General features: G+C 42.5%; 1 protein-coding gene across 1 annotated transcript; it reads right to left on the reverse strand.

Moving 5' to 3' along the window:
- Positions 1-194: 194 nt before the first annotated feature.
- LOC119456952 (glycoprotein antigen BM86-like) lies at positions 195-24,420 on the reverse strand. The gene is made up of 16 exons (XM_037718770.1): positions 24,414-24,420; positions 23,152-23,271; positions 20,068-20,175; positions 19,767-19,829; positions 16,963-17,094; positions 15,444-15,572; positions 14,270-14,389; positions 11,172-11,281; positions 9,973-10,025; positions 8,917-9,059; positions 8,284-8,454; positions 6,627-6,699; positions 6,157-6,212; positions 4,867-4,987; positions 4,292-4,331; positions 195-415 (listed from the first exon to the last, which is right to left on the reverse strand). The coding sequence occupies exons 1-16, from the start codon at positions 24,418-24,420 to the stop codon at positions 383-385; spliced, it is 1,479 nt and encodes a 492-aa protein (XP_037574698.1). The 3' UTR covers positions 195-382.
- Positions 24,421-25,749: the final 1,329 nt, after the last annotated feature.

Raw genomic sequence — 25,749 nt, forward strand, 5'->3', positions numbered from 1 at the left:
GCTGCACGTTACGAACATCTGTGGCTTTTGTCAGCGCTTTTCGCAGCAGTACTTCTTGAACGGGACTCATGAACATTGTATTAAAATTAACGCCTTTCTTCACTTAGGGAGAATAGCGGTCTGAAAAACTTCGGTGTTTGAATTCGAGGCATCTTTTCTATTGCATCTTCAATAGCAAGAATGAAACATTTGACTACTCGACATGAAAATGTTTTATTCCCCATGCTTGGAAAAAGTCGACTTGATTGGAACGTCTACATCTGCGTTCAGCTTGTCGTATCTCCAGAGCGCCCGGGAATCTCTGGCCTTGCCTACCGTACTGCACGGGAACGGCCAGGATACATGACATGGAATGGCGTAAGCACTGCCTCATTGTTGGAAGTCAGCACTCTTCTGTAGGGAGTCGCTGAAAATCCTGCAAAGTAAATGGGGAGGGTTTGTGATACGAGAAAGAAGCTCGGGCGGTATACATATTAGTTGCGGTTTCGTATGCACGAAACCACAACTACACATACTCTGAACGAGTAGTGACGTGACATTTTCGTGTTTATTTTTTCGCGCTAATTTAATGTTCCTAGAGCTTGAAGCATAAGAAAAGAAAAGTATACTGGCAGTCCTCGGAGCGCCTTAAATGTGTGACCTTTTCTACGAACAATATTTGGTTTCGTTTCTCGATAGGTCTATGTGTGACGACGTCATGCACGACGCAGAAGGTGGTCGTGATGGGAGCAGAACATCGTGACGTCTCGGCAAAGATGGTGGGCCGTGCCCTATTGACTCGCATAAAAAGTCGGTAATCCTAATTCTCACGGAAGTGCCGCTTCTGAAACAACTTTGCCATGTTATTAACATTACGTGGTTTCAAATTCTAGCCTTAATTAAATTCCAAGGTCTTACGTACCAAAACAACATGTTTATGACACACGCCGTAATGGGGAACTGCAGATGAACTTTTACCACCTGGGCTTCTTGATGTGCACCCAATGCACGGTACGCCGGCACTTCTGCATTTCGTCCCCATCGAAATGCCAATGACCCAAAATAAAGTTTTTCCATCGATCCATCCATCCCATCGAAATGCAGCCGCCGCAGCTGGGATTTTAGCCCGCGTCCTCGGGCTTAGCAGAGCAATGGCAAAGTCACTACGCCGCCACGGCGGGTCAAATTCTAGCCTTGAAGCTCGAAAAAAAAAATTCAGCAGAGTCCCATAAGACTGCTTACGCGTAGTAATGTGAAACCATTATGATCGCTTAGGTGAAATGTTTTCGATTTATGTTTTCGCCATGCATTACCGTTCTTTCTGCTGAATCGGTGTGTGTGTGTGTGTGTGTGTGTGTGTGTGTGTGTGTGTTTGCGTATACGTTGGCCATAGACCGGTAACATTCACACCATTTTGCTGCAGAACGATGATTTTTTCGCGTTCCCTCGCCTCGTTTTCTGAGGCGTGCTTCCGTGGGCGACCACGTTTCACAGCTGCCGCTGTGGTAGGCGCTTCGGAGAGCATCGCAGTAGACACAGCACCGATGAAATCCGAAGAGCACGTGATGGCAGTGGCAGTGATGGAAGTAGTGACGTGACCTGTGCACTGAGGTACGCACTAGTCACTACTTTAGCCTACCATAACCGTGGAGCCACCGTAGCGTCGGGGAATAGTGCTCGTCTCGCTGCCCGGAGGTATGGTTTAGCTTCCTACTCAGATCAAAATGCACCAAATTGTCTTTTAAATTCCATCAATTAACTTTGTTTACAGAAACCTGTCTGGCAAATGCGACGTCAATCCGAGAATTTTTGACGTGTTTTTACTCTTCGCGCCGTCGGCCATTTTTGGTACCATCTTTCGGTCACGCCGCCGACGACAACGCCGGACTTCCGCCTAATGGAGTATATAATGCTTTCGCATTAAAAAAAAAGATCCTCCCTATAGGTACAAGGCGCTGAAGGAGCGCACGACTAAACAACGTCGTCCAGGCAATTCAGGCGGTGTGAGTACATTGATATGGATGTTAAATGACTCGTTTCCAAACAACGATTTCAAATCCCACTAAATGTGTAAATACTATATGCTACAGTTCCTGCACATCTTTATGACTAAGCGCAGTTAAGAAAGCGCTACCTGGTTTAAAGAAGAAGGCGTGGCCGCTGACAACCTCTGTTTCAAAAGGCTTAGTTATTACTAGTAGTCACGCCGATGCACATAATTTGCTAGTTCTTGTTCAGGTAAGAACGAGTTTTTCAAATACAGAAGAGAACAAAAATGTCTGAAGATCTTAAAAATGTTTGCCTACCCTGTCCCTGGGCTGTACTATGCTTTATCAATCGGTTGTATGATTCACTGGTCGTACTTAATATCCCGAGCCAACACCTGGGCTTTGAGAGACGCCGTATTGCGGCGCTCCTGATTTATCTTAACTACCTTTGACGAGCTTCTTGAGATACCTACATACCACTGTTGGATTCCTCTATCGTAGCAATGCGGTAAGACGTGTGCGGGAATCGAATATGTCACCTCGTTGTCACCAGCGGAATGCAATAACCACCAAGCACTTTGGCGGGAGGCAAATGTGCTCTGTAAATCCTCCAAATGCACCGGAGGAATTCTCCATGATGAAAGTTTATTACTTTCCTTGCATGGTCTACTTTTTACATATTTGTGCCAACAATGTGTGCTCTGAAGAGGAGGATTTATCTCAGGACCAACTCCTGCGCCGCCTATTCAAATACATGTAAAACGCAGAAAATGCTGTTATGAGACAACCCGTGGACCAATTTGAATGCGATTTGTTGCAATTGAGAGAAAAAAATTTAAACACAGTGACCGTAGAAAGCAAAAAATTCATTGAGGGCCTTAAATTATTTACAAAAACTGCCGACAATTAGTAAGTTAAAAAAATAAAAGCTCAACGTTTACAAATTTGTACCAATGCACCAAAATCAGATATCGCAGTATTGTTAGCTGCATTCGTTAGCTGCTGTTGAGATGTTGAGAGCATATAAAGCCGGACAAATTTCGTATATTAATTCACAATTTAATGACCTTGTCACAATGTTTACGAAGGCTTTCAAAAAGTTCTACTCACATATTATTGGTAGACTCCGTAGTGCCGTATGATACTCGTCCATCAATTTTGTCCAGTTTAAATGTGTTATTAAGTGCGGTTTACCGAATTGCGATATCTTTTTTCATTGCTGAGTTACAGCATTGAAAACTTCATAGTTTTGTTTTAGAAAGGTTGCAATTAGCAACAAACAATTTTTACAAGAAAGAAGAAAAAAGGAGGTGACGTGGATAAACAATGTGCTTAGTGCAGTTACTAGATTTTTACTTTTTCTTTTAAATGCAGCAGACCTCATGAAATTCGCTGCTGTGTTTGCCAAGAAAAACGATTTATCGCTTTCTATGTATGTGTATTAAAGCCCCCGAGCAAAAGCTTCCTCTTGAGAGGTGGCTTTTCCTTTGTGCCAGCTAGAATTCCTCCATTCAAATAGATGCGAAACACAGAAATGGCCTAATTGAACATCTACTGAACCAATTTGAATAAACTTTGTTGCATCTAGGATAGAAAGCTGAATTCTACCATGTCTAGTTGGCGATTTTGTTAGGGCCTTAGTATTTTCACAGGAATTGCCGGAAATCGGTAAGATAAAAAAAATGGATGCACAAAATTCTCAATTTCGCAGCTCTGCAACCAAATAAGATATAGAAGTTCGATAAACTGCATCTGTTAAGAACTTGTTTTCAGTTTGCAATTTACGTGAAAATGTCGTAATGCGAGAAGGCTTTTGCAAAAATACTGCTAACAAATTAGTGGTCTACTTTAGAGATACGCATAATACATCAGTTTTGACCGCTTTAGGTGTTTTCACAGCAGTTTACACAGTTAGTGATACATTTTCTATTGCTTATTGAGTGTGTACATACAGCATATTTTGCGATTTTCAATATATATATCGAAAAAATTATTGTAAAAAGATTTGGCGCTTACAGTGGGCACATTTCTACTTTCTTTTAAATGCCACAAACCTCATAGAATTTGGTGCAATGGGCGCCGGGAGAAACGATTTCTCAGTTCCCACTATTTACATAGGTGCTCCTCGTAAGCGCTTAAACTAAACTGAAACCTAAGGCGGCTCTATCCTCACTTACATTTACGCGTGGAATAAACAGTCCCTTGGTTTATCTAAGTTGAGTAGTAATTGTAGTAATGTAGTAATAATGTAGTAATTACAGTAGTAAATGTAGTAATAGTAGTAATTTTCCTGCATGCAAAACACGAAACTATTTTATTCTCACCTTGCTGCTCGCTCTTTTCACCGGCGTAACTACGTACGATCTGGAAGGAAGAAATAAAAGCGAGCAAAGAAAGAATACAATTTTCGTGAAGCCAGTTGTTCAGCGAACATGTGGCTCACAGCCTCACACCCACTATGGGGGATTGGCCAAGAAATTGGTGGATTATTCCACAAATAAAATTTCAGGGTTGCTATAGAGTAAATGGTGTTCAAAGGTGAAATATCATGGTAAAATAAGACCATTATTAGCAGGAAGAATCAATAATCAATAACTGAAACGTACATGCACAAAAAAGAAAAACAAAAAGGAAAACAGATACAAATTTTACGGGCAATTCAATTGGGCGCAGTAAGAAATTCCTGGACAGTGGAGCAAATATCTCTCTGGCTGAATGCCGGACTAGAGGCCCAAAATTAAAGAATAACTTTTGTTAAGTCCAGGCCAAGTCTTTCAAGCTGTAGTTCCAATATTTTTTTTTCAACAGTAATGCGACAACAAGATAGAAAATGTCGAATTGTTTCTTCGATAAAAAGAGCACGGAGCTGCTTATCTCTTTGAAAGAAGGAAACACTCACGTCTTCCTCTTCATTAGCAGAATGACGACGATAACAGCAGGTATCAAGATGCCGATGACAATAGCCACGCTCGCCCAAACACGGCTAGTTGATTTTGGAGCTACCGGCGTAGTAGGTGGAGCTGCGAAGAAATCATAGCGTGGTATTTTTATATCCGCCGTTTTGTTGTCTGTTAAAACAAGACCATCACATCTCGACAAATAATTCTTATTGGCCATTAGGGCCACGGTGAGGTACATACGACAGGCAACAAAACGACTTGTAATATTTTCCCGACGGTATGCGCTATCAGTATGTTAAGTATTATTCCGGCCGTTCTCTTTTGGTTTTTGTTTACACCAATCAGGTAGCAGTGATATTGGAGTTTTCTTCTGACGCTATGTTTACCAAAGCGCAAAGAACTCATATTCATTGGCTTTTACTTACCGGTAGTGACGTAACCATGACGCAGGCCAAACGAAAGAAACGAAAGAATGCTTATGATGCTCCAAATATCGCTTCCAGACTGCACTGCTTGTTGATAACTGTAACACCTCAATCAATTGCAAAATATTTTATGACGGCATGAGGAGTGATGATTGAAGGAAGTTTTACGTGCGATTCGAACAGGCTTGATGCGAAACAAAAAGAAAGAACTATATTATAATAACTATACAATATAACTTACAACTTATATAAACTGTCTAATATTAACTGTATTGCTAACGCAAATTGTATGGTGAGGTATTATGATTAAAGATACCTTTGAAAGATAATGCCACCGGTGCTTTTGTTTCTACATAAACACTAATACACTGCAGATTAAGTCCGAGCTGGTGTCACCTAATCCTCCGAAAATGTGTAGCTCTCGGGGACAATATTATTACGGATCTGTTTTTTTAATAGTAGTGGTTCTGTGGCCAAAGCGCGCAATTTCTAGCTTTGTTTTCGTCTATGCTTTATGTATGTGTCTCGCCTAACTTTTTTTTCCTGGTTCAGATGTGTTTCGAATCAAGCATGTTCGAATCACATGGAAAACTTTATTCAGTCATCACTTCTCACGTCATCGTACAATATCTTGCAATTGGATGAGAAATGAACAGTTTGCCTTCATGAACGCAGCGGAACTGAAATGAGCTATTTTGCAGAGCTGCTTCTTGTGAAAAGAGAGAAAGTAATTTGATCTCAAATGAATGCCCTTCCCTTCCAAGCACACACTTTTCCTGTTGAACCGTCACATTGGTCATTGTTGTGGTCACTTTATTTATACAGGTGCACCGTAACTTCTATTCAGAAATATTAAACACTTACCTGCCGCTTTTTCATGGTGTGGCCTAAGTGAAGTCATCGTGGTGTTTTCCCTGCAGCTGATGGAGCAAGATAGAAACGTAGGTGTAAAAAGCGATGAATGAAGAAGAGGCTACAGAAGATACAGTTTTTCTTATTGCGAAAGGTGAATTGGTTGGTAGTGATAAATATCGGATCCATGAAATGCGTTTTTACGCTTTCGTAATTATTATGCTGAGGCATATTGATGACATTTTTCGTGTTCTATTTGTAGTATCTTTATAAATAAGAACGTTATGTATATCACTGTTCTTATTCGATGATGCAGCTGCACGGGTTTGAATTCTTGAGGGGATGCTGCGCTTTTTTTTCGGGTGTTACACAGCACATTTTTGGTGTGTATTTAGTGAGTCATTCATTTTTAGAGTTGCCGAAGCAGACGCGAGCGTCCAGGGTATAAAATATTTACATCGTTTCCTTTTTTTTTTACTTACTTGCACTTATATGAAGTTGCTGTGTCTGGTTCACATATGCAGTCTTGAGGGCATGGATTTGGACGGCAGCCTTCTGCAATAAACACAGTGGGGGGTTGAGTGTATCCAGTGGAGATCACCATAACAGTGGCAAGCGTTTACTCAACTGTTCGCAATGTAAAATCATATAAAGATATGTTTAGACAAATCCTAGTGATTGTGGCGTCTAAATCTTTGGAAAAGATGTGTCGAAACACGCCACCAGAACACAGCATGAAAACAGTTGGTAAAGTGTTTAAGTGCTGCCTTTATTCACGAATTTAAGTAAATGTTTGTAGAAGTTCATCGTACATGTAAGCTACGTTACGACTGTAGCTGGTGTTGATTATGAGGTATCTATGTTGTATGGAACTGCGCAAAAAGCTAGAACAAGTAAAGAAATGAACTCTACGTGCTTATTGTTGTTGGAAAATTCAATTCAGGTGTTGCAGTTGGGTTGCATTTTAAATTCGCTTCTTTCCTTATATAAGGTATGAACGGTAAATAAAATAAAACCTGCAAATATATGTGGCGCTTTCCACAAGAAAAAAAATAATGGACACCCATATGAGTGGTACATATATATTCTTATCGACTAATTTTTTTCTATTAACTGTTGTGTAAATCCGGTAGTATTATAACCTCCCACTTGTTCCTATGGCTTACTGCTACGCATGGCAAAATAAGCAGCTCTCAATGGTACCAGGTGCCACGATGATAGCTAATCACAATTTCAGTCTCACAATATGGCTACACCGGTGTATGCCTAACATCTACGACAGCTGAATATTTGCTCAGTTAACTGTTACAAACATTGCCCCTTGGAATATGTTCGCACACCAGACACGCCACAGCCGGATTTTTTGTCTCGTAAACCCGACGATGTACCAAATTCAGATTGCCGGCAACTGCTTTATTCGGTTCTGTTATGCTGCATTTTGGTAATAAGAATTCAGTCCGACCAGTCAGTAGGTCACTCGTATTGGCTCCAAGACCTCACGCCATGTCAATAACCATAAGAATTACCTCCATGAATAAGAACGCTGCGGTGATATATAAACGAAGCCAGTGTCAATATGAGAAAGGCTGGATAGGAAAGAAAGGAAGAAATAGTCGTGTTTCTAAGCTCAGCCACCCGCTAGCAGCCCATACAAAATCAAGGTGGCTGTGGCTACCGGCATCGGCGACTAAAGTTTTCTGCTCAAAAGGAGATTGTTCGCGCGCATCTGTAAATGCGTACTCCAAACAATATCACACCAGACAGTGCAAGGATTAGTAGCCCCTATCAGACGAGTTTCTTTTTAGGTCCTTGGCCCAATGCAAACAGCGCAGCCCTGATAACCAGTGCCGCTCTAGTCTTTCTACAAGCCACTGGGCTGGACACACGGCTTTAGAGACGCCACAACGTTGTAAACTTGTATATACACACCTCCTCCTCTTATCATCATCATTCATTAACCCTTTTCCTCCCCGTCCCTTTTACCCAGTGTAGAGTAGCAGGCCAGAGCAAGTTATAGCTCAGGCCGACCTCTCTGCCTTTCTGTAAATAAATTTCTCTCTTTCTCTGTAACTTTGTCGGCTGTTTCGTCACTGTTTTCAATTATGGGCAAAGCTGCAACTTGCGGTTCGTATAGCTTACCATCGCACTGTTGAACTTTCAGGGAACCCTGCTGGATAATAGCTGCGCCTCTTCCAAGGGCACACTGCAGCATGTACGTTCCGGTTCCTTCACTGACACACTTGTGGCTGCCACTGGAGACTGCTTCAGTGTTGTTCAAGTAGGCATCGCACAAATCCACTGCCTGTGGGTCTGCTCAGAACATGAGTAAGCGCCGGGTTAGGGTGAGACAAAGGTGCAGAAGTTAGGAATTCATTTGGCTATGTAGTCAACTTATGTTAACTTTCTTTCAATGAGATTCACTTGTTGAACCACGATTACAAAAGCAGGTAACAGTACATATACTTTCTGAAAATTAGTTATGATGAACCGTGAAAACAAACAAAAAATGAGTTAAAGAACACGCCCCTATGCAAGAGGGATATGATAGCCTGTACTAGGGAGGGTGTCAGGCAGAGGCAGCGCTATTCACAAACTGTGTGTCAGGCAGCTTACGGCAGAATTGAACTGCGAGTTCATGTGTGAGCGGTAAGAATTTTTCGTCGAACTGGCGTTATATAAGACATGCTACATTCTTTTAATTTCAATCATTGCATTTAACATGACTGTTCGAGATTCCGCAATCTCTGGAACGTATAAGGCGTTCTCACTTACCTGAAGAAGTGCCGTTTACGATGTACAAAGCAGGAGGAAAAAAACAACCGCTAATTTTATCCCAGTTCTCGCACAAGTGTATTCTGTTCAACAGCGCTGGCGCAGGTTCTTCCGAAAATGTCAACTCCACTTCGTGCTCTTCTCTATGAATATTGCCAGAGAAAAAAAAAAGAAACAGAGAACACATGTCCGCATTATTTTTTTTTCAGTCCTCTTGCTTCCGCACTTGCTATGAAAGTTATTTATCATCATTATAATCCCTGACTAAGTCAAGCCTCCTTGTTGAAGCATTGGCTCCACAGGCAACTCTTGCTCGACCACGGTGGTTGTCCTTTATTAACTGATAGTATGGGAAGTTTGGCTTCTGAAGAGCCCGCTATTCCAAAATTGCATTCCCACACGCACACTCGAACATGCACATGCATGCTCGCACACACGGGCGAAACTGCAACTTTTTATTCGTTACACTCTCAGAAAAACCTCACAGTTACGACCAGGAGTCTGATGAAAACAACCTGTATCTCTTTTTTTCTTAGCCATTGGTGTTTCCGTGCCTCTTTCGCGTTAATATTTCCTCGTTTAGCTGCTTATTCTTAGATTTATTAGGTATTATATCTTTACTGACCAGCTTATACGGTATTATGTAGCCATTATTAATAATAAACCATAAAAAGATCTTTCCGATATCTGTTAGATATAGTTCCGTAATAATTTCTGTATGGATAATATTGCTTTTGATAACAGCTACAATAATGAGATGATTGAAAACTTCCAATTTAACATGGAAGTAGTGTCAGACATGGTGTTATAAATTATTAGTTGCCTTGGTATTTGTGGTTTTTCTCTTCATTTAAAATTGTTAGGAAGAACAATATTTTGAGTTCATTAAAGTAGTAATTTCATACATTTGTACCCTGGACTCATAGTATATAATAATCGGTATCGACACTCATAGAAGCTATTAGAACATGGAATACGAAGTTGGAGGCTGACAAGAGATATGTCTGGACCTGCCTTAGCAGCCTCAAAAACAACAAGATTAACTACAGTACTCACCCACACTTCAGAAGTCGCGTTGCCATGAGGTTCTTGCCATATAGGTTTTTCATCTGTAATCATCGGTAAGCTTTAAATATCGCGTAACGTCAGGGCTTGTATGTTGTGACGGCGTGGTTTCCTGCAAACTCCTGTGACTTCATCGCAAATTCACTAAGCGTTCGCGAAAGAGAAATAAACCGTTCTTAAATGACTCCTATTCAGAGTCGCCTCTGTCGTTGTCAAGCTCTCTTCGGTTTTGATGCTGAGCCTTGGAAGCGATGTTGTTATGATGCCCTTTCCTATTCTTTTTCTTTTCGCGTTTCGTGTGTGGTCAGAGTGACGCGCCACCCACGTTATCAATGTGATCTGCTGGTCGTGCACGGTGCGGGATAAAAGTGGCATAGAACTCAGTGGAAGTCATCGCTGCAAAATTGCGGGCTCGGCTGTAAAGCTCTTAACGGGCCGCATATGTGGAGCATCAGTCAGTGGCGCACCGATGGGGGTGGGGGGGTTCGGGGGTTGTAACCCCCACCCCCCCTCCACTGAGGCCGAGTGAACCCCCCTTTTTTGAGAATGCAACTAAGATGTAAGACGCGCAATCGTCTGCACACTCGCAAACTTGCGCAAAAAGCGCATTTTTTGACAATTTCCCGTGAAGAAATTGAAATTAGTGCTGTTTAGATGGTATTGGCAAACTAAGGCAAACTGTCAACCCCCCCCCCCCCCCCCCCCCCCCCCCGCCCCCGGCAGAGATCCTGGGTGCGCTACTGGCATCAGTGGCTATAACGTCGGCTCTTACAGAACAGTGATATAGTTTTTTTCAGCACTTGATCATCGCGTGGGAGTAGTTGATCTTTAGGATCGCACTTTTTCATCGCAGTAGCGACATAGAGTATAGAACGAGGATCATGTTATCCCACATATTATATATTATTTACGAAGTTTCTGATACGCTCAAAAAAAGACAATAAACGCTATTCTATTCATTGTTAAGCATCGTAGTTCGAGCAATAAACTTGTCTATGATTCCCTCTTGTTATCTCTTTCGCTCGGCTTTTTATATTCAATACATTTTTTTGTCATCGAAGTCGCGGCATTTGCTTCTACCAGATTTATTACTTTTTATGAAGTAAACATTTGGCGTAAGCACTTGCGCAATTTTGCGCTAGAACCGACGGCAAAAATAGAGAAAGAAGAGAAAGAAAGGTGAAACTTACGGCATCATCAATCAGCTGCCCAATTTTGGCACAAGTGTGCGTCGTGTATGTATTATTGGTTATGGATCTTTGGTATTGCTCGAAGGTTGTGATGTAAACAAATTGCTTGTCTGCATATTGTAAAAATGACCAAAACACATGTAAATCAACAAAGGTAAGAGTTGCGAACATAAAGCTTCACTTTACTGTGCCCCAATACGGGATGCGTTATGTAGTTTAATGTACTTCAACTGCTAGCTGCAGAACATAATTTACCACGATTTACCATGAGACAAGTGTCTGAAATCGTCACGGTTGCACAAAAGCCTGGACTCTCATTTGGTAAACTGCGGTATTCGCACCTTGGCTCTGCACCTGCAACGCAAGCGACTATTGTGCAGGTACTGGAGCAGCACGAGACCTCCACGGTCAAAACGTCCAATGTTTTCTCACAGATCGGCTTCTAAAGCTAATGTAAATGCGCCACCAAGATTACCTGGACTGCTAGAGTGGACCTTTTTGATTTTTTTACTCGTATGCTGTGTGAAATCTCCAAGAAAACCAATGTCACACCAACCGCGGTTAACTACACCTCACCAGCTACAAGGCTACTTCACCTTGCAAACTTCGAAAATTAAAACCCCATTGTCGCACACAAAGTAAGCGCGGATGGTGTAATCATCATCATCATCATCATCATCATCATCATAATCATCATCATTCTAAATTTATGTCCACTGCAGGACGAAGGCCTCTCCCTGTGATCTCCAATTACCCCTGTCTTGTGCTAGCTGATTCCAACTTGCGCCAGCAAATTTCCGAACTTCAACACCTCACTTAGTTTTCTGCCGTCCTCGACTGCGCTTCCCTCCTCTTGGTATCCATTCTGTAACTCTAATGGCCCACCGATTATCCATCCTACGAATTAAGCGGGAAAAATGGAGCTGGGCAGGCCATATGTAGCCTGCCCAACTCCATTTTCCCCGCTTAATGTCAACTAGAATATCGGCTATTCCCGTTTGTTCTCTGATCAATACCGCTCTGTTCCTGTCTCTTAACGTTAGGCCTAACATTTTTGTTCCATCGCTCTTTGTGCGGTTCTTAAATTGTTCTCGAGCTTCTTTGTTAATCTCCAAGTATCTGCCCCATATGTTAGCACCGGTAGAATGCAATGATTGTACACTTTTCTTTTCAACGACAGTGGTAAGCTCTCAGTCAGGATTTGGCAATGCCTACCGTATGCATTCCAACCTAATTTTGTTCGTCTGTAAATTTCTTTCTCATGATCAGGGGACCCTGTGAGTAATTGACCTAGATAAACGTACTCCTTTACAGACTCTAGAGGCTGCCTGGCGATCCTGAATCTTTGTTTTCTTGCCAGGCTATTGAACAATATGTTTGTCTTCTGCATATTAATCTTCAACCCCACTCTTACACTTTCTCGGTTAAGGTCCTCAAGCATTTGCAGTCATTCGTCCCCATTGTTGCTGAATAGGACAACGTCATCTGCAAACCGAAGGTTGCTGAGATATTCGCCGTTGATCCTCACTCCTAAGCCTTTCCAGTCTAAGAGCTTGAATACTTCTAAGCATGCAGTGAATAGCATTGGAGAGATTGTGTCTCCTTGCCTGACGCCTTTCTTGATAGGTATCTTTCTACTTTTCTTGTAGAGAACCAAGGTTGCTGTGGAATCCTTGTAGATATTTGCTAAGATATTCACGTATGCCTCATGCACTCCTTGATTACGCAATGCCTCTATGACTGCTGGTACCTCTACTGAATGAAATGTTTTTTCATAATCTATGAAAGCCATATAGAGAGGTTGATTGTACTCCATAGATTCCTCTATTACCTGATTGATGACATGGATATGATTCATCGTCGAATATCCCTTCCTGAAGCCAGCCTGTTCTCTTGGTTGGCTGAAGTCAAGTGTTGCCCTGATTCTATTGAAAATTATCTTAGTGAATATTTTATGCAATACTGAAAGCAAGCTAACGGTTCTATAATTCTTCAATTCTTTAACGTCTCCCTTCTGAAGGATGAGTATAATGCTGGTCTTCTTCCAGCTTTCTGGTACACTTGAAGTCGTGAGGCATTGCGTATAAAGGGTATCATTCAAGCATGATATCCCCACCATCTTTGATTAAATCGACTGTTATTCCATCTTCTCCAGCAGCTTTTCCCCTGGTCATGTCTTTCAAGGCCTTTCTAACTTCATCGCTAGTTGTAGAAGGAGCCTCTGTATCCTATTCATCATTACTTGGAATGAAAGTAGCTTGGCTGCTCTGGGCACTGTACAAGTCGGTATAAAATTCTTCCGCTGTTTTTACTATGTCATCGAAATTGCTGATGATATTAGCCTGCTTATCTTTCAGCGCATACATTTTGCCTTGTCCTATGCGAAGTTTTCTTCTCACTGATTTCACACTGCGTCCATATTTTACTGTTTCCTCAATATTTTCCATGTTATAATTTCGGATATCCCTTACTTTCTTCTTGTTGATCAGTTTCGGCAGTTCAGCGAATTATATCTGAGCGGATGGTGTACTTGGAACTAAGTTGCGCCAGGTTTGACCAGGTTTTGCCATTACAGCAATATTCAGCGTTCGCTACGTCTAGTCAAAGATTTTGGATTCATATGCATTGTCTTCTCGTGCTACCTTGCAGTGAGTCTAGTCCGCACCAGCTAGCGCAGTTTTCGGTCTTGATAGAGGTGCTCAAGCTGGCATGGATTGAAATCAGGTTAGGGGAATTTACATTAGTGAGGCTTCAGAGCTCCGGCTAGTAAAGGGGAACTCCGTAAAGTACATAAGAGCCCCTTAAACAGCCTTTAATAAACCCCTTCTGCATCCTCCGAACCCGTTCTCACCAGCCCTGTGTCTCTTATAGGTGCAATTCTGAAGAACTTTGCAGAAGCGACGATACGCAGTGAGATGTAGCAGTGTTCTGTGCTTATTCAGGGCTAAGCATTTTGGGAGGTAGCACTTAGGTGGAGCAGGCACAAGGAAATTGTAGGATATGTATTTAATTGTTCGGGCAGTTCTAAACTAATGGTGTACAGCGAAAGCCTTTCAAAGTTACTGAAAAAGCTTGTCGAGCGTTGATGTATCACTTACCTAGAATACACTGCTGTTTGGCATTGTCCCATTTCAGTGGATACTCGCAGACACATGCTTCCATGTGTGAATCAATTATACACTTGCTCAGCAAAGGCTGACATTTGAGCGAGCACGTCTCTGGAATATAAAAGCCACGCATTAAGTCATTTATTTACTGGGCGCCTTTTCAGACTGTATGAAAACTCAGCTCTGCTGCTGATATGTACAAAATAGGAGAACGACATTACTTTGATAAAAAGCCCAACTACAGATAACTCGCAGCATATCTATGTCTTCGATTCTCTGTTAAAACTGAGCACGCTATCATAGTTTATGAAGGAAGACGCCGGCTTATACGACTAAGTCTCACACAAATCTTCAATCCAGATCACAGGCCTATGTTGCCCTAAAGTGACAAACTGAATGCATTACTAATTTCTATCATCGCAAGACCCATGGACAACCGGCAATATGGCCTGGTGAGTGACTGCACCAGGGCGACTTACACTACTGCTTTTGATAATGCATGGACATTACGTTAATTTCTCACTTGAAATATATTCAGGTTATTTCTAGATATCCAGTGTCATAATTCTCACCAATACTTGAACTTTAAAAACACACAGCTTAAAGTCGAGGAAGAATAGTAGCGTCAGCGCTGTTACGGAGAGCGCTCTTACACACCATCGCGTTTACAGACAGCAATAATTTAAAAGCCGTCCATCGAGGAACAGTCAAACTGGCTGCTTCAAGGTACAAAAGCTTCCTGATGTGCTATATGCCTTCAATCAGCATACTGTTGACTCCAGTAGCGTTTTCTCAAACTTGCTGCTGGTTCAAGATTTCGCATTAGTCGAGATTTTGAGTATTGTACCAGTGCAAACGCACGCACGCACGCACACACGCACGCACACTTGTGATTTGATTACTTCTACTTCTGAAGCAGATTGCTGACTGGAGTGAAATATAAGCGCGAGTGACCTGATAATTTCATTTTCGGGTTCATGTAGTTCATGTAGTTCATTTTCGGGTTCATGTGGAATTCATGTAGCGGCCGTTGTTAGAGTTGGCTACTTTATGGTTACATCATAACATTGCGCCCACAATTATAATTTACAATTTGGTAACCACGACATATATATAACGAAGTTGATCGTTGTTATAATTAAGTAGATAGCATGGATGTGCTTACCGGAGCAGACGCCACCAATCATTGCGGAGCCCAAAGGGCATTCGCAGGAAGCTTCTCCATCTTCGTGCACGCATATTTCACCATTTTGTTCGCAGATTCGTGCTTCCTCTTCGTTACATTCAACTCTAGCTGCCAGATAAAACCAACATATGTAACCAGTATCAATGAGAACAAGTCGCTGATTACACCACTTCAAATCAGAATTAAATATTATCTGCTGAATTAACTGCAGGCGACCAAATAGAAACCATGGCCTAATGTTAAGATTCATTCAAAAGAAACAAAACATTGGAAACACAAGCAGAGTAACACAACATTAGGTTGAGGATAAGAAACTTTATTTAGCAATGCTCGAAAGTACACAGTCCTTAGAACTTCGCACAGCGTTTCGCTGTTTCTATAGCTACATTTTCGACGGTAGCTGTATTTTTAAAATTATAAGGACTGCATGAAAGACTAACCGTCAGGCGCGTTCATTCCGTGCCTTGTGAAGATATTATTTTCGTATCGTTGTTTCTTTTTCTTATCTTTTCTAACACACTTCCTTAAGGCAGAGTAGACTACCGGACGGTTATTTTGGTTAACCAGGCCTCATTTCATCGCACTCAATCTGAAGCTTCGTCAGGCGTAATTCGGTCTATAATACGTCTATATACGTCTATATAATACGTCTGGTGAATGCAGAAACATGTTTATTTACCTCGTTTATAGTGGTCAGCGTTTATTAACCCCCAAGGTGATTCCACGTGGTCACTGTTTGGCTTTGAGCTTACCACGTAAATGTTAACGTGGCTGTCCGCACGAGGGAGTTGCCAATCCTGCGCGGCGGCACTTAGCTCTATTATAATATATGCAATGTAATCTACGAAAGCTTTACACCAGGAAAGAAATAATGAGCTTGATTTCTTTATTTGATTAGTTATTATTACTTGAGTGAATGAGTGAAACAACTTTATTTAGACCAGCGAATTGAGGCCTGCGCCTAGGCCGCGCCAGGGGCGGTAGAGAGACCCTGTCTCCCGGCCGCCTCTCGAGCTCGCTGGATGGCCCATAGTTGAACTTGCATACTATTACTTGAATAATATTTTTTGATTAGGCTACGCTCAGCGTTTCTGTAAGCCACGGCAGATGTTTTAAATGTTGATAATATGAATCCTTCGCGCAAGCGCGGGGTAGAAGCAGAAGCTACTTGCTTACCCTAGTAAGAAAGTAACGAATAGTGGGTGAGATAAGGCGAAATTATTTTCCAATTAAATAAAATGAAGAAAAAAAAGAATAATTTTTTCTTGCGTTTTTGCACTTCTGCAAAAAAATTCAGATTTTTTCCCGCTTTATTTTTCCTGGCTAATCTCTTGGGGTGGTTTGAGTATTTGGGTTGCGAAGTCAAAATCACTGCGATTTAGTTTTGCTATGTGATATGAACTAGAATAGAAAACCGGATAAGTACATACGAATCAAGGAGTAGGATGCAATCATGTATTCTATGTATTGAATGGCATAGCAAATTGTACAAAATTACCATGGCAGGTCCGTCCATCGGCACCGAGCTCTTCGTCATCCTCGCATTTGCATTTATAATCAGGAGCTGATGAGTTATCGTATGTGCAACCGTGCGCGCAGACAGGTCGAAGCAAGTCCTCAGCACATACGTCTGTGTAGAAAAGGCGACAGAAGCCCATGGCTTTATATAACAAATACACTTCTCTGTGCCTATCAGCTGAAAAGCAGCGGCAAATTTCTGGAGTTTAGACTACCAAATCGCTTTTAAGAAGAAGTTTTGCCTCAGGCGCTGTCATCTATAATAAACAGGAACAAAGAAATTGTTTTGGCGACATTCACTGCACATAATTTGATGACGTTGCTTACATTTAAGAGAAAGGTTAACGTATACAGACTCCAAGAAAGTATATTGCTGTGAATAATTGTTGGAATAGAAAAATAATAAAAAAGGCGAAAAAAAACGACTTTAAAATTCTGTAAGTTGAACTATTATTGAGATATTTAACACCACTCTGAAATATGCAACTAATTTGTGAGTAGGACCATTGTTCGTAAACATTGTAGTAAACTTGCGTAAGTCGTTAACATACTCGTATACACCAAATTTATTTTCTTCAGATGATTCAACAGATGCAGTTCGCAGGATTGAGATATGTGTTTTGGGTGCTGAGTTACAGATTTGTCAATATTGTGATTCTGTTTTCTTTAATGTTGGCGATTTCAGGCGATTATTGTACAAAGTTGGAGGCGGTAAATGCAAGTTATGCTTGCTACATTTCCTACAGTTCAGCCTTCTCTCTTAAATGCGATAAATTTGATTCAAAATGAGAGCATTTTTGCGTTCCACAAGCATTTCACTATAGACATCGGAGTTGGCCCTCAGCTAAAGCTTCTTTTAAAGGCCTTCTGTCATGATAGCCGGTACGCTTTAGAGCTTACCTTGGCAATGCGACACAACTCAGTCGCAGGGAGAAACGTTAAAAAATAGATGCGCTGTTCGCGCCATCACACCCTTGTGAGAGCGAACAATATTTCTCGTCAAGAATAGATTAAGTTTGTGTCAGATTGGTCTCTAGCTACCGATGTGGATATAATTTAACGTGACTCTCGCAGCACACAATATCCTGAAGAGCTAAAGCAAATCTACAAGTGGTGAGCAATACGGGAAGACGATTGAGAAGAAATGCTATGATTTCTCTATAGTCAGCCTTGTTTCTGTTTGCTTTATGAATGTGCAACGTGTAAACCTTGTGACTTCTCATTTTTTTGCAGTTGTTTGTGTTTCATCTACCGAAAAGAAAAACAATAAGTCAGAGTATGAAACAAGAACATCGACTTTGTCATATAAAACAAACAGGAGGTGTGAAAAGTGGCACCTGTCTTGGTCAACTCGAGCTAACGTCATGGGAAAATTTCGTGTCATGGGTGAAACTTACGCAGAAGCTCAGGATTACACGATGCAGAACAAGGAAACGCCCAGGCCGAAAGAGATAGGCTAAGACAGATGAACTCTGTTGCTCAAGGAATGGTATTGTATTTCGGGGAAGACAATATCCCATTGGGGGTCCCTTCATGCGTGCACGTTACTTACGCAAATATTTAGGCACAAGAATGGCAGGCGTGCTAATAAACATGGCCGAACTTAATTGATAGGTCTCCGCGTAGCGAAGAAATCGGTGAGTTAAAGAACAACCTAAACAATATCGCTAAGAGCAGAAGTGGGCGGCAATTATAAGAAGTAAAGTGCACAAAAGCGAAGGAAGCGAAAACTAACTTCTACATCCAGTTTCGTATTTCGTATGGCATGAGTAATACCGACCTTACACACACATTTTTAGGTGGAAGGTTTGACTCCCACTGAAGGTAGTGGGTTCGAGTGCCTTAATTAACTAATAACTGTGCCTTAATTAACTTCGTCTTAACACTGAAGGTCGTGGGTTCGACTCCCACCAAAGGTCGTGGGTTCGAGTGCCATAATGAACTGTCTCTTAATTAAACATGTCCTAAATAAATTAACATTAATTAACATCGCCTTAATTCACTCTGCCTAAATAACTTTGCCTTAAATACATTTGCCTTACTTGACGTCATCAACTGCATCGATTAGCTCACTTGGGCCATCTCACTAATTACTTGAGCCAAATGGGCTTTTTGGACCATCGTGGTCACGCCAACGCCGGATTTTCCGCCTTATGAGCCATGTGTTTTCGTAGTATTAACGAAAAATCACTGAAATTAGGACACCGTGACTAGCGTGAAGATTAAACATGCGTTTGTGACCGTACGCCGTTCCCTGTAACATTTTGGTGGTAGTGGCGGGGTCTAGTAACAATGTCGACATAACATTTATTCTTAGAAATGTTCACACCATGATGAATGCGCAACGCTCTACCACATTTCATGGATATGCGCAAGCACACCAAAGCTCGCAACAATAACAAGCCCCAACACACGGCAATGAGAGGAAGCGCTGTTCAGCTCCGACTCGACGGACCAGCTCCAACTGGTCGACCGAGCAAGAACGGCTGCTAAGGCAGATGGACTCCAGGACTGAGGGGACAACTCACTGCAGAGCGGAGAAGCTACCTACATTCGCTTCCCTCACGTGTTTTTTGCCTATAGTGTAGTCTCTCTCTCCGCATATTAACAGAAAAAAATAAGGGAAGAATGCGTGTAATTCGACAAAGAGGAAAAACGTTTTCAAAATTTTGTGATTTGTGTTAGTACTTCATAATCATTAATATAGGTCAACCATTAACCATACATTATTAACGAAGTTGGCTCAGTACAGTAGTGTATCCATAGCTGAAAACATGTACGTACTCGTGCAGATGCTTCCATTTCCAATAGTACCGGGTAGACAGAAACTTCCTTCTTCATGATGGGCTGCAAGCAAAAGGAAAACACTTATGTGCTTATTTTACTTACATACTTAAGCTCCGATTCCATGGTGTTTTCTGGGACTAGTTATTTGTCACAATAATTAACAGCAGCATTTTATGTATGGATTAACGTTTCAGGATCAGGATGGCGCATACAATTTGAGTGTTAGATCATGAAGCGAAGTTAACAGTTAACAAAAGTTTCAGCGCTTGCCGAAGCGTTGTAAATGCTTCAGCCTTACCGTCACACGAGCCTGCCTCCCAGTTCTGGCAACAGCGGTTATCTTCTCTCAGCTTGGCATCATTGCAGATATCTTTGCACGTAAAGTCCGGGAACAAGCAAGCGATGGCTGGGATATGAAAAAAAAAACCAAAGAAAAGTATTGCATTTCTTACAACGTTCACGTGTTTTGTGCCTCTAGTGGTACATCGCCGCATTAATAACTACCATATTGTTTAACCCAATCATCTAGCTTGCCGAAGCAAATGAGCTCCTTTGTCGTATTCTGAACATCTTGAACAGCATCGCTGCACCTTTATCACGAATTGTTGTATCTCGACACACTAATGGCCCCCGGCACAGCAATAACTGATATGGGGTGACATTAGATAGACAATCCTAAACTTGGGCTAAGACATTCCGAATCACCAAACTCTCAATAATATGTAGTCGCATTTTAATCTTTATCAACAGCATTTAAGTTACGTCTTCGAATGGTACCATTTTATTTTGGCGTTTTGGCAAAGACGAGAAATAGAAAAGAAATTGCGCAAATTTTGTACAACTTATTGTAGAAATAAATACGCACTGATTAACGCAAAGAGCGCCGCCCATCGCCACCACTCCCATACCGCAGAAAAAGAAAAAAAATGTGGTTGATCCCTCTTATATAGGAATCGGTATAGAACACGAAAGTGAAACGTGTCTTCACAGAAGTAGTGTAATGTTTATTGCACATTGATATATAATGTCTATTGGTGTTTTGTGGCTAAAGCGCCCTTAGGCGTTGATGCACCCACGCTGACGCCTGGTGGCACGTCTCCTCCATCACGACTACCAACGTCGATGACCATGAGCAACCGTCGTGCATATGGAAGCTGCACTACGCTGCACACGCTAGCACAACGCGAAAGACGAAGCACGTAACTGACACACTAATACAACGCGCAAGACAAAGCACGTAACTGAATCGTCACCGAGTCAAATCAGCGCGTACAGCGCGTCGTAATTGCAGCCTCGGCGATCAACTTCAGAAACATTTTCAGAGCTAATTGCGGAGGCCACGCTCCGCTGTGCTGAGTACGGTAAACGCCACCTGGCGTTGGTAGTGCTTCTTGATGCCAGCGTCCCTTCGAATGCTGGCATCGAGGCGTCGTAGTGCTGAGACCACCGAAGCGTTCACTGTCGGTGCGCGTTAGTGTCATAATGCAGTACTTCTCTTTTCTGCTCGCAGGCGGCGGCACCGCCCCGAGCAAGAGCGCGGGTACACGGAGGAGTGTTAGATATATAAGGCGCGTCTGTGTAGCTCTCTGCAAATGCGTTTGTGGCGCAATGGGTTAAACGCTCGGCGATCTATCGTCGCGGACCGAGAGGTCGTGGGTTCGATTTCCAAATTTTGCATGTTTGTGGAACTTTTTCTTCTGGTTTCTTTCTTTGTATTATGTTCGTGTACATTGTAAGAACGTCATATCCGTGACGGAAATACGTCAGTGAAGTCTTGGTGGACCCCGGCATAAAACACTTTCGTGTTAAAAAAATAGAATCAGCAGTTGGCAATACATGCGCTCCAATTAGATATCGTGTGTTTCTGCTAAAAGCTTAATCAATTATAAAAAAATTGCCTGTGGCGGATAAAACAATTGTAGCCCTTGAGCTGGCCACCATGCTGAGGCGGACCTTACTTGCACGAGAAATCGAAATGCGTGATCGAATGATTGCCAACATTTCAATAATTACGTTTTTAGCTAATAACCTTAAGGCCCATATTGCAATTCAAAAAGTGTAGCTGGTGACATTGCATGGCATATGAACTTAAAAACACTCTGTGGATGACACCATTTTAGAGATATGCGCCATCAAATTTGCGGTAAAAATGCCTTGACATTCCACCCAATTTTTCAACAAAACGCCGTTTTATGCATTGAAGCACAGAGGTTACGAAACCTCCAATATATTTCTTCGCAAAGTTTGGGAATTAACATCTCGAAACTGATGTCATTCTGAGAATTCGTTCCAAGCGGATTTGCCTTGCGGTTCGCCACTACTATTCGGAAATTGTAGTATGTACTGTAAGGTAATTAGTAAAATAATGTTACGTAGCCGATTATGCGTTTCAATTTCTTGTGCAAGTAATGTCTGCCTGTGCAAGAAGACCAGCTCAGACTAGGATTAAAAATTGCCTAAGGTATTCACAGAAACACCTAGTTATATTGGTTCTCTGTGGAAAAGAAAGAAGTGTATAATATCAACATAATCAGTTAATATGTCCTTCCAAAAACTTCGCAAACGTGTACGTGGGAGGTGTACTTTAAGCAATAGTCTATTTCCTCTTAATCACACTTACAAATTGCGTACATTTGCGCGAGTTTCTATCATAAACATGTCATGTCAAGGCAATTTTGTCATCAGCATCCCCACGCTTTATGAACGCGGTCCAAGGAACAGTGTAACTCGGGTACATGGCATGTCTCTAAGATGAATAAGTGTATCTCGTCCGTCTCCTCGAAAATCTCCCTATGAAAATGAATCCTTATTAATTTACCCGCGTTATTATCCTGATGCAAGGTGGCAGTTTCTCCAGCGTCATTTAGATGCAGGCGTGACAGCCTTCAGTGCTGTAGCGGCAAAGATATTATGTACACATACCTTAATGGCCAGTTGTACAGTTGCACAACTGGCCAATAAGTACAGTTGTATAATGCGGTGAAGCTTGCACAACGTATTGTGGTGAAGAAAAGTATGTATTTTGTGCAAGTACTAAGTGTCATTAATTAGTAGGGCTTGCCGAGAGCTCAACCCCTGGACCAGCCTGGTTCCAGCTTTGATCTTCCCGCAGTCCCTTAGGTGTCCTAGAGATCCTGCGCCATCAGCTTTAGTTTAATATCAGGTGCCCTGCTTAGGCCTCTGTTTGGACGTACGTTTACTTTCGCTAGCTAAATGGTCTCGCCGCAATACAGGTCTGTACTGCCGCGAAGCTTACTAAAGCACATCCGTCTTTCTGGAAGGCATATAAGACCCTTGCCACCGTAGCACCCCCGTAGGAAATTATCACGCGAAGCCGTTAGAAGCTGACAGTGCGTGCGGACAAGATTGGTGCAATACTTACATTTGCACGTGCCGTTCTCCAGTTCAGTGCCATCAGGACACATACAGTGCGGCACACCATTCTGGTCAAGGCTTTGTTCACCGCCACTCTTGACGCACTCTTCCCGGAATGCTGGATCGACTGCAATAAACAAGCAAGTTTCATGCGCAATACATATAAATGGGGTTGGAGGGCGGGGGACATTTAGGTAAAATGAACAACAAGAAAACTTGCAATGGGGGAAGAAATATTGAGGAGTGCAAGACATTATAATGCAAGACAAAACTAAGAACTACACTTTCTCATTGACAATGGTAGGAAACAGAGTAAGAAAACAGTCGCATTGAAAAATGCAGACACAAGCAAATATGGAAGTATAAGAAAATTACTGCATGGAAAGAGGAAAAGAAATTATAAGGAAAGCATGACATGACACAGGGGTTGAAAACTTTCGGGAATCTTATGGCGTTTATCTTCGAGGTCTCTTCGTCGGCGTTTGAAATTTGTGCAAAACTTCTGAAGTTGAAGTTTATGTTAGACAACTAGGAGAAAAAATGTAGAGGTGCAAGGCAAGAAAGCCTGACAGAGTGCATGCCCCCGAAAACCCAAGTTCACCACCAAATTGACACAATGCTTAGTGTTACAATTTCATAAATGTTATAACAGTGCAGAAAAAACAATAGCCATAATACACAAGAACTAGGTGTGTACAGTAACGCTTTTCTGCTTAATTATACGTAAGAATTTATTACATTTAAGTCACAAGAAGTTTCACAAGGAAAACCAAAAAGAAGACAAAATAAACATAGGAAAATGACAGCGTAAGATTGATTTTAGCCACTTCTAAATGACACAACCTATAAAAAAAGACGAACAGCAAATACTTTTTAGACACCATGACACAATGATTGTAGTGATAAATTTGAATGTACCTTTCGTGTAGAAACACGGTATGAGCCGATCTCCTCGGTTAAGGTAGCTACAAAAGGGTGTTGGTTTAAAAAATGCGAATCTGATAGTTTCCTTTTTCACTGCCGTAAATGGTGCGTTTTTTTTCTTTTTGTATAAATCTAATGGCGTAGGGTTTGGCAGTGGTCTTTTGCAAGATGCGTCTGAAAAGGAAGCCCGAGGAATTATATTTTACTTGGTTGTAGCTGGGAGATACCGCCAGGGGGCCGAGGAGCACAGTCGTACCTCACATGGGCTCCTGCTTTTTCGCTATTTTGTGTGGAACATTGCTTGGACACTCAGCGAATTTGGTAACCTCGGATTCCTAAAGTTGCAAGGCATCGTTTGACACCAGCCACGACGCAGTGAGTAGACCTTTACTCGAATAATCGAGCTCTGAACATTCTGTGACCGTGGCGCGAGCGGGAGACCAGCGGCTCGCGCCTGCAGGCCCGCGGTGCTCGCACAGTAGGAGTAAATCACGCATCAGCAGCGTCTGAGGCGAAACGCCCACGCTTTTCTGGAAACACAGATGGCGAACGCTTTACAAGAAGAGCCGACTACGGCGCGAATGGAGTTGACCGGGGCTAACTCTGATACCATACCACAGTGGACATACGACGCCAATAGCGGCAAAACGACGGGTAAAGCCCACATCGAGTGGTTACAGGTTGGTCGTAAAGGCAGATCAGCCAAAGAAGACAATGAATCCACCGAAAAAAGAGCTATAGAAGTCCTGAACCCAGACCCCAAACCTCAAGCACAACAACCACTGCCACAGCGTCAACGCATTCTGAGGATGCGACCCTTTCCTACTGACGACTTCAAAATCGTCTTCCGCCCTCAAGCAGGACTTGACCTCTCGAAACATACACTCATCGCAGTGACACATGCCATCGGAAGATCTAGTGGTTTGGTCCAGCAAGACTTCCACGATAACGTCCGTATACAAGTCCAGAAACTAGAGAATGTGATCATCGCGAGCACGGCAAGTACGGAGCGAGCTTCCAAACTGCAGCATATCAACACCATACAACTCGGCGGAACCGTCTATCAAGTAAATCCCCACATTCGACACCCAGACGATGTGTGCCGTGGAGTGATATACGGCCTCGAACCGGGTACAAGTCCCGCGGAGATTGTTGCCGGCCTTCGAGTGGACTCAAGATACACGGTTCTCGGAGCACGCATGCTAGGATCTTCAACAGCCGCGGTTATCACCTTCGACGGACAGCACGTCCCTTATTACGTAACGTACCAGAGCGGTGACTACAGATGCAAGCCCTACCGAAAATCCGTCCAATACTGCAGAACCTGTGGCGCCATCGGACACCGACAGGATATCTGTCCTCAGCCAAGGGCCAAGTTCTGCTACACATGCGGGCGCGATGGGGTCACGGAAGAACATGACTGTCACCCGAAGTGCAAGATTTGCGGCGGAGACCACGAAACGGCAGGCAAGGAATGCAAGAAGAAACTCCGTAACAACCCGCCCCCCTACCAAGTAAGAAGAAAGCAGCTTGATAACGCTCGCGCCCGAGAGAATCACTGGAGTTCAAGCACCGAAGACTTCCCCGCGCTGGTTACCACCTCGGACAGCTCACAGGGGCCCTCGCCTCAACAAAGACCTGGCCGTAGACGCTCTCGCTATATCCTAAGATCGCGCTCTAC

The sequence above is a fragment of the Dermacentor silvarum genome, chromosome 6 (genome assembly GCF_013339745.2).
Source record: "Dermacentor silvarum isolate Dsil-2018 chromosome 6, BIME_Dsil_1.4, whole genome shotgun sequence".
In the NCBI taxonomy this organism is placed as follows: domain Eukaryota; kingdom Metazoa; phylum Arthropoda; class Arachnida; order Ixodida; family Ixodidae; genus Dermacentor; species Dermacentor silvarum.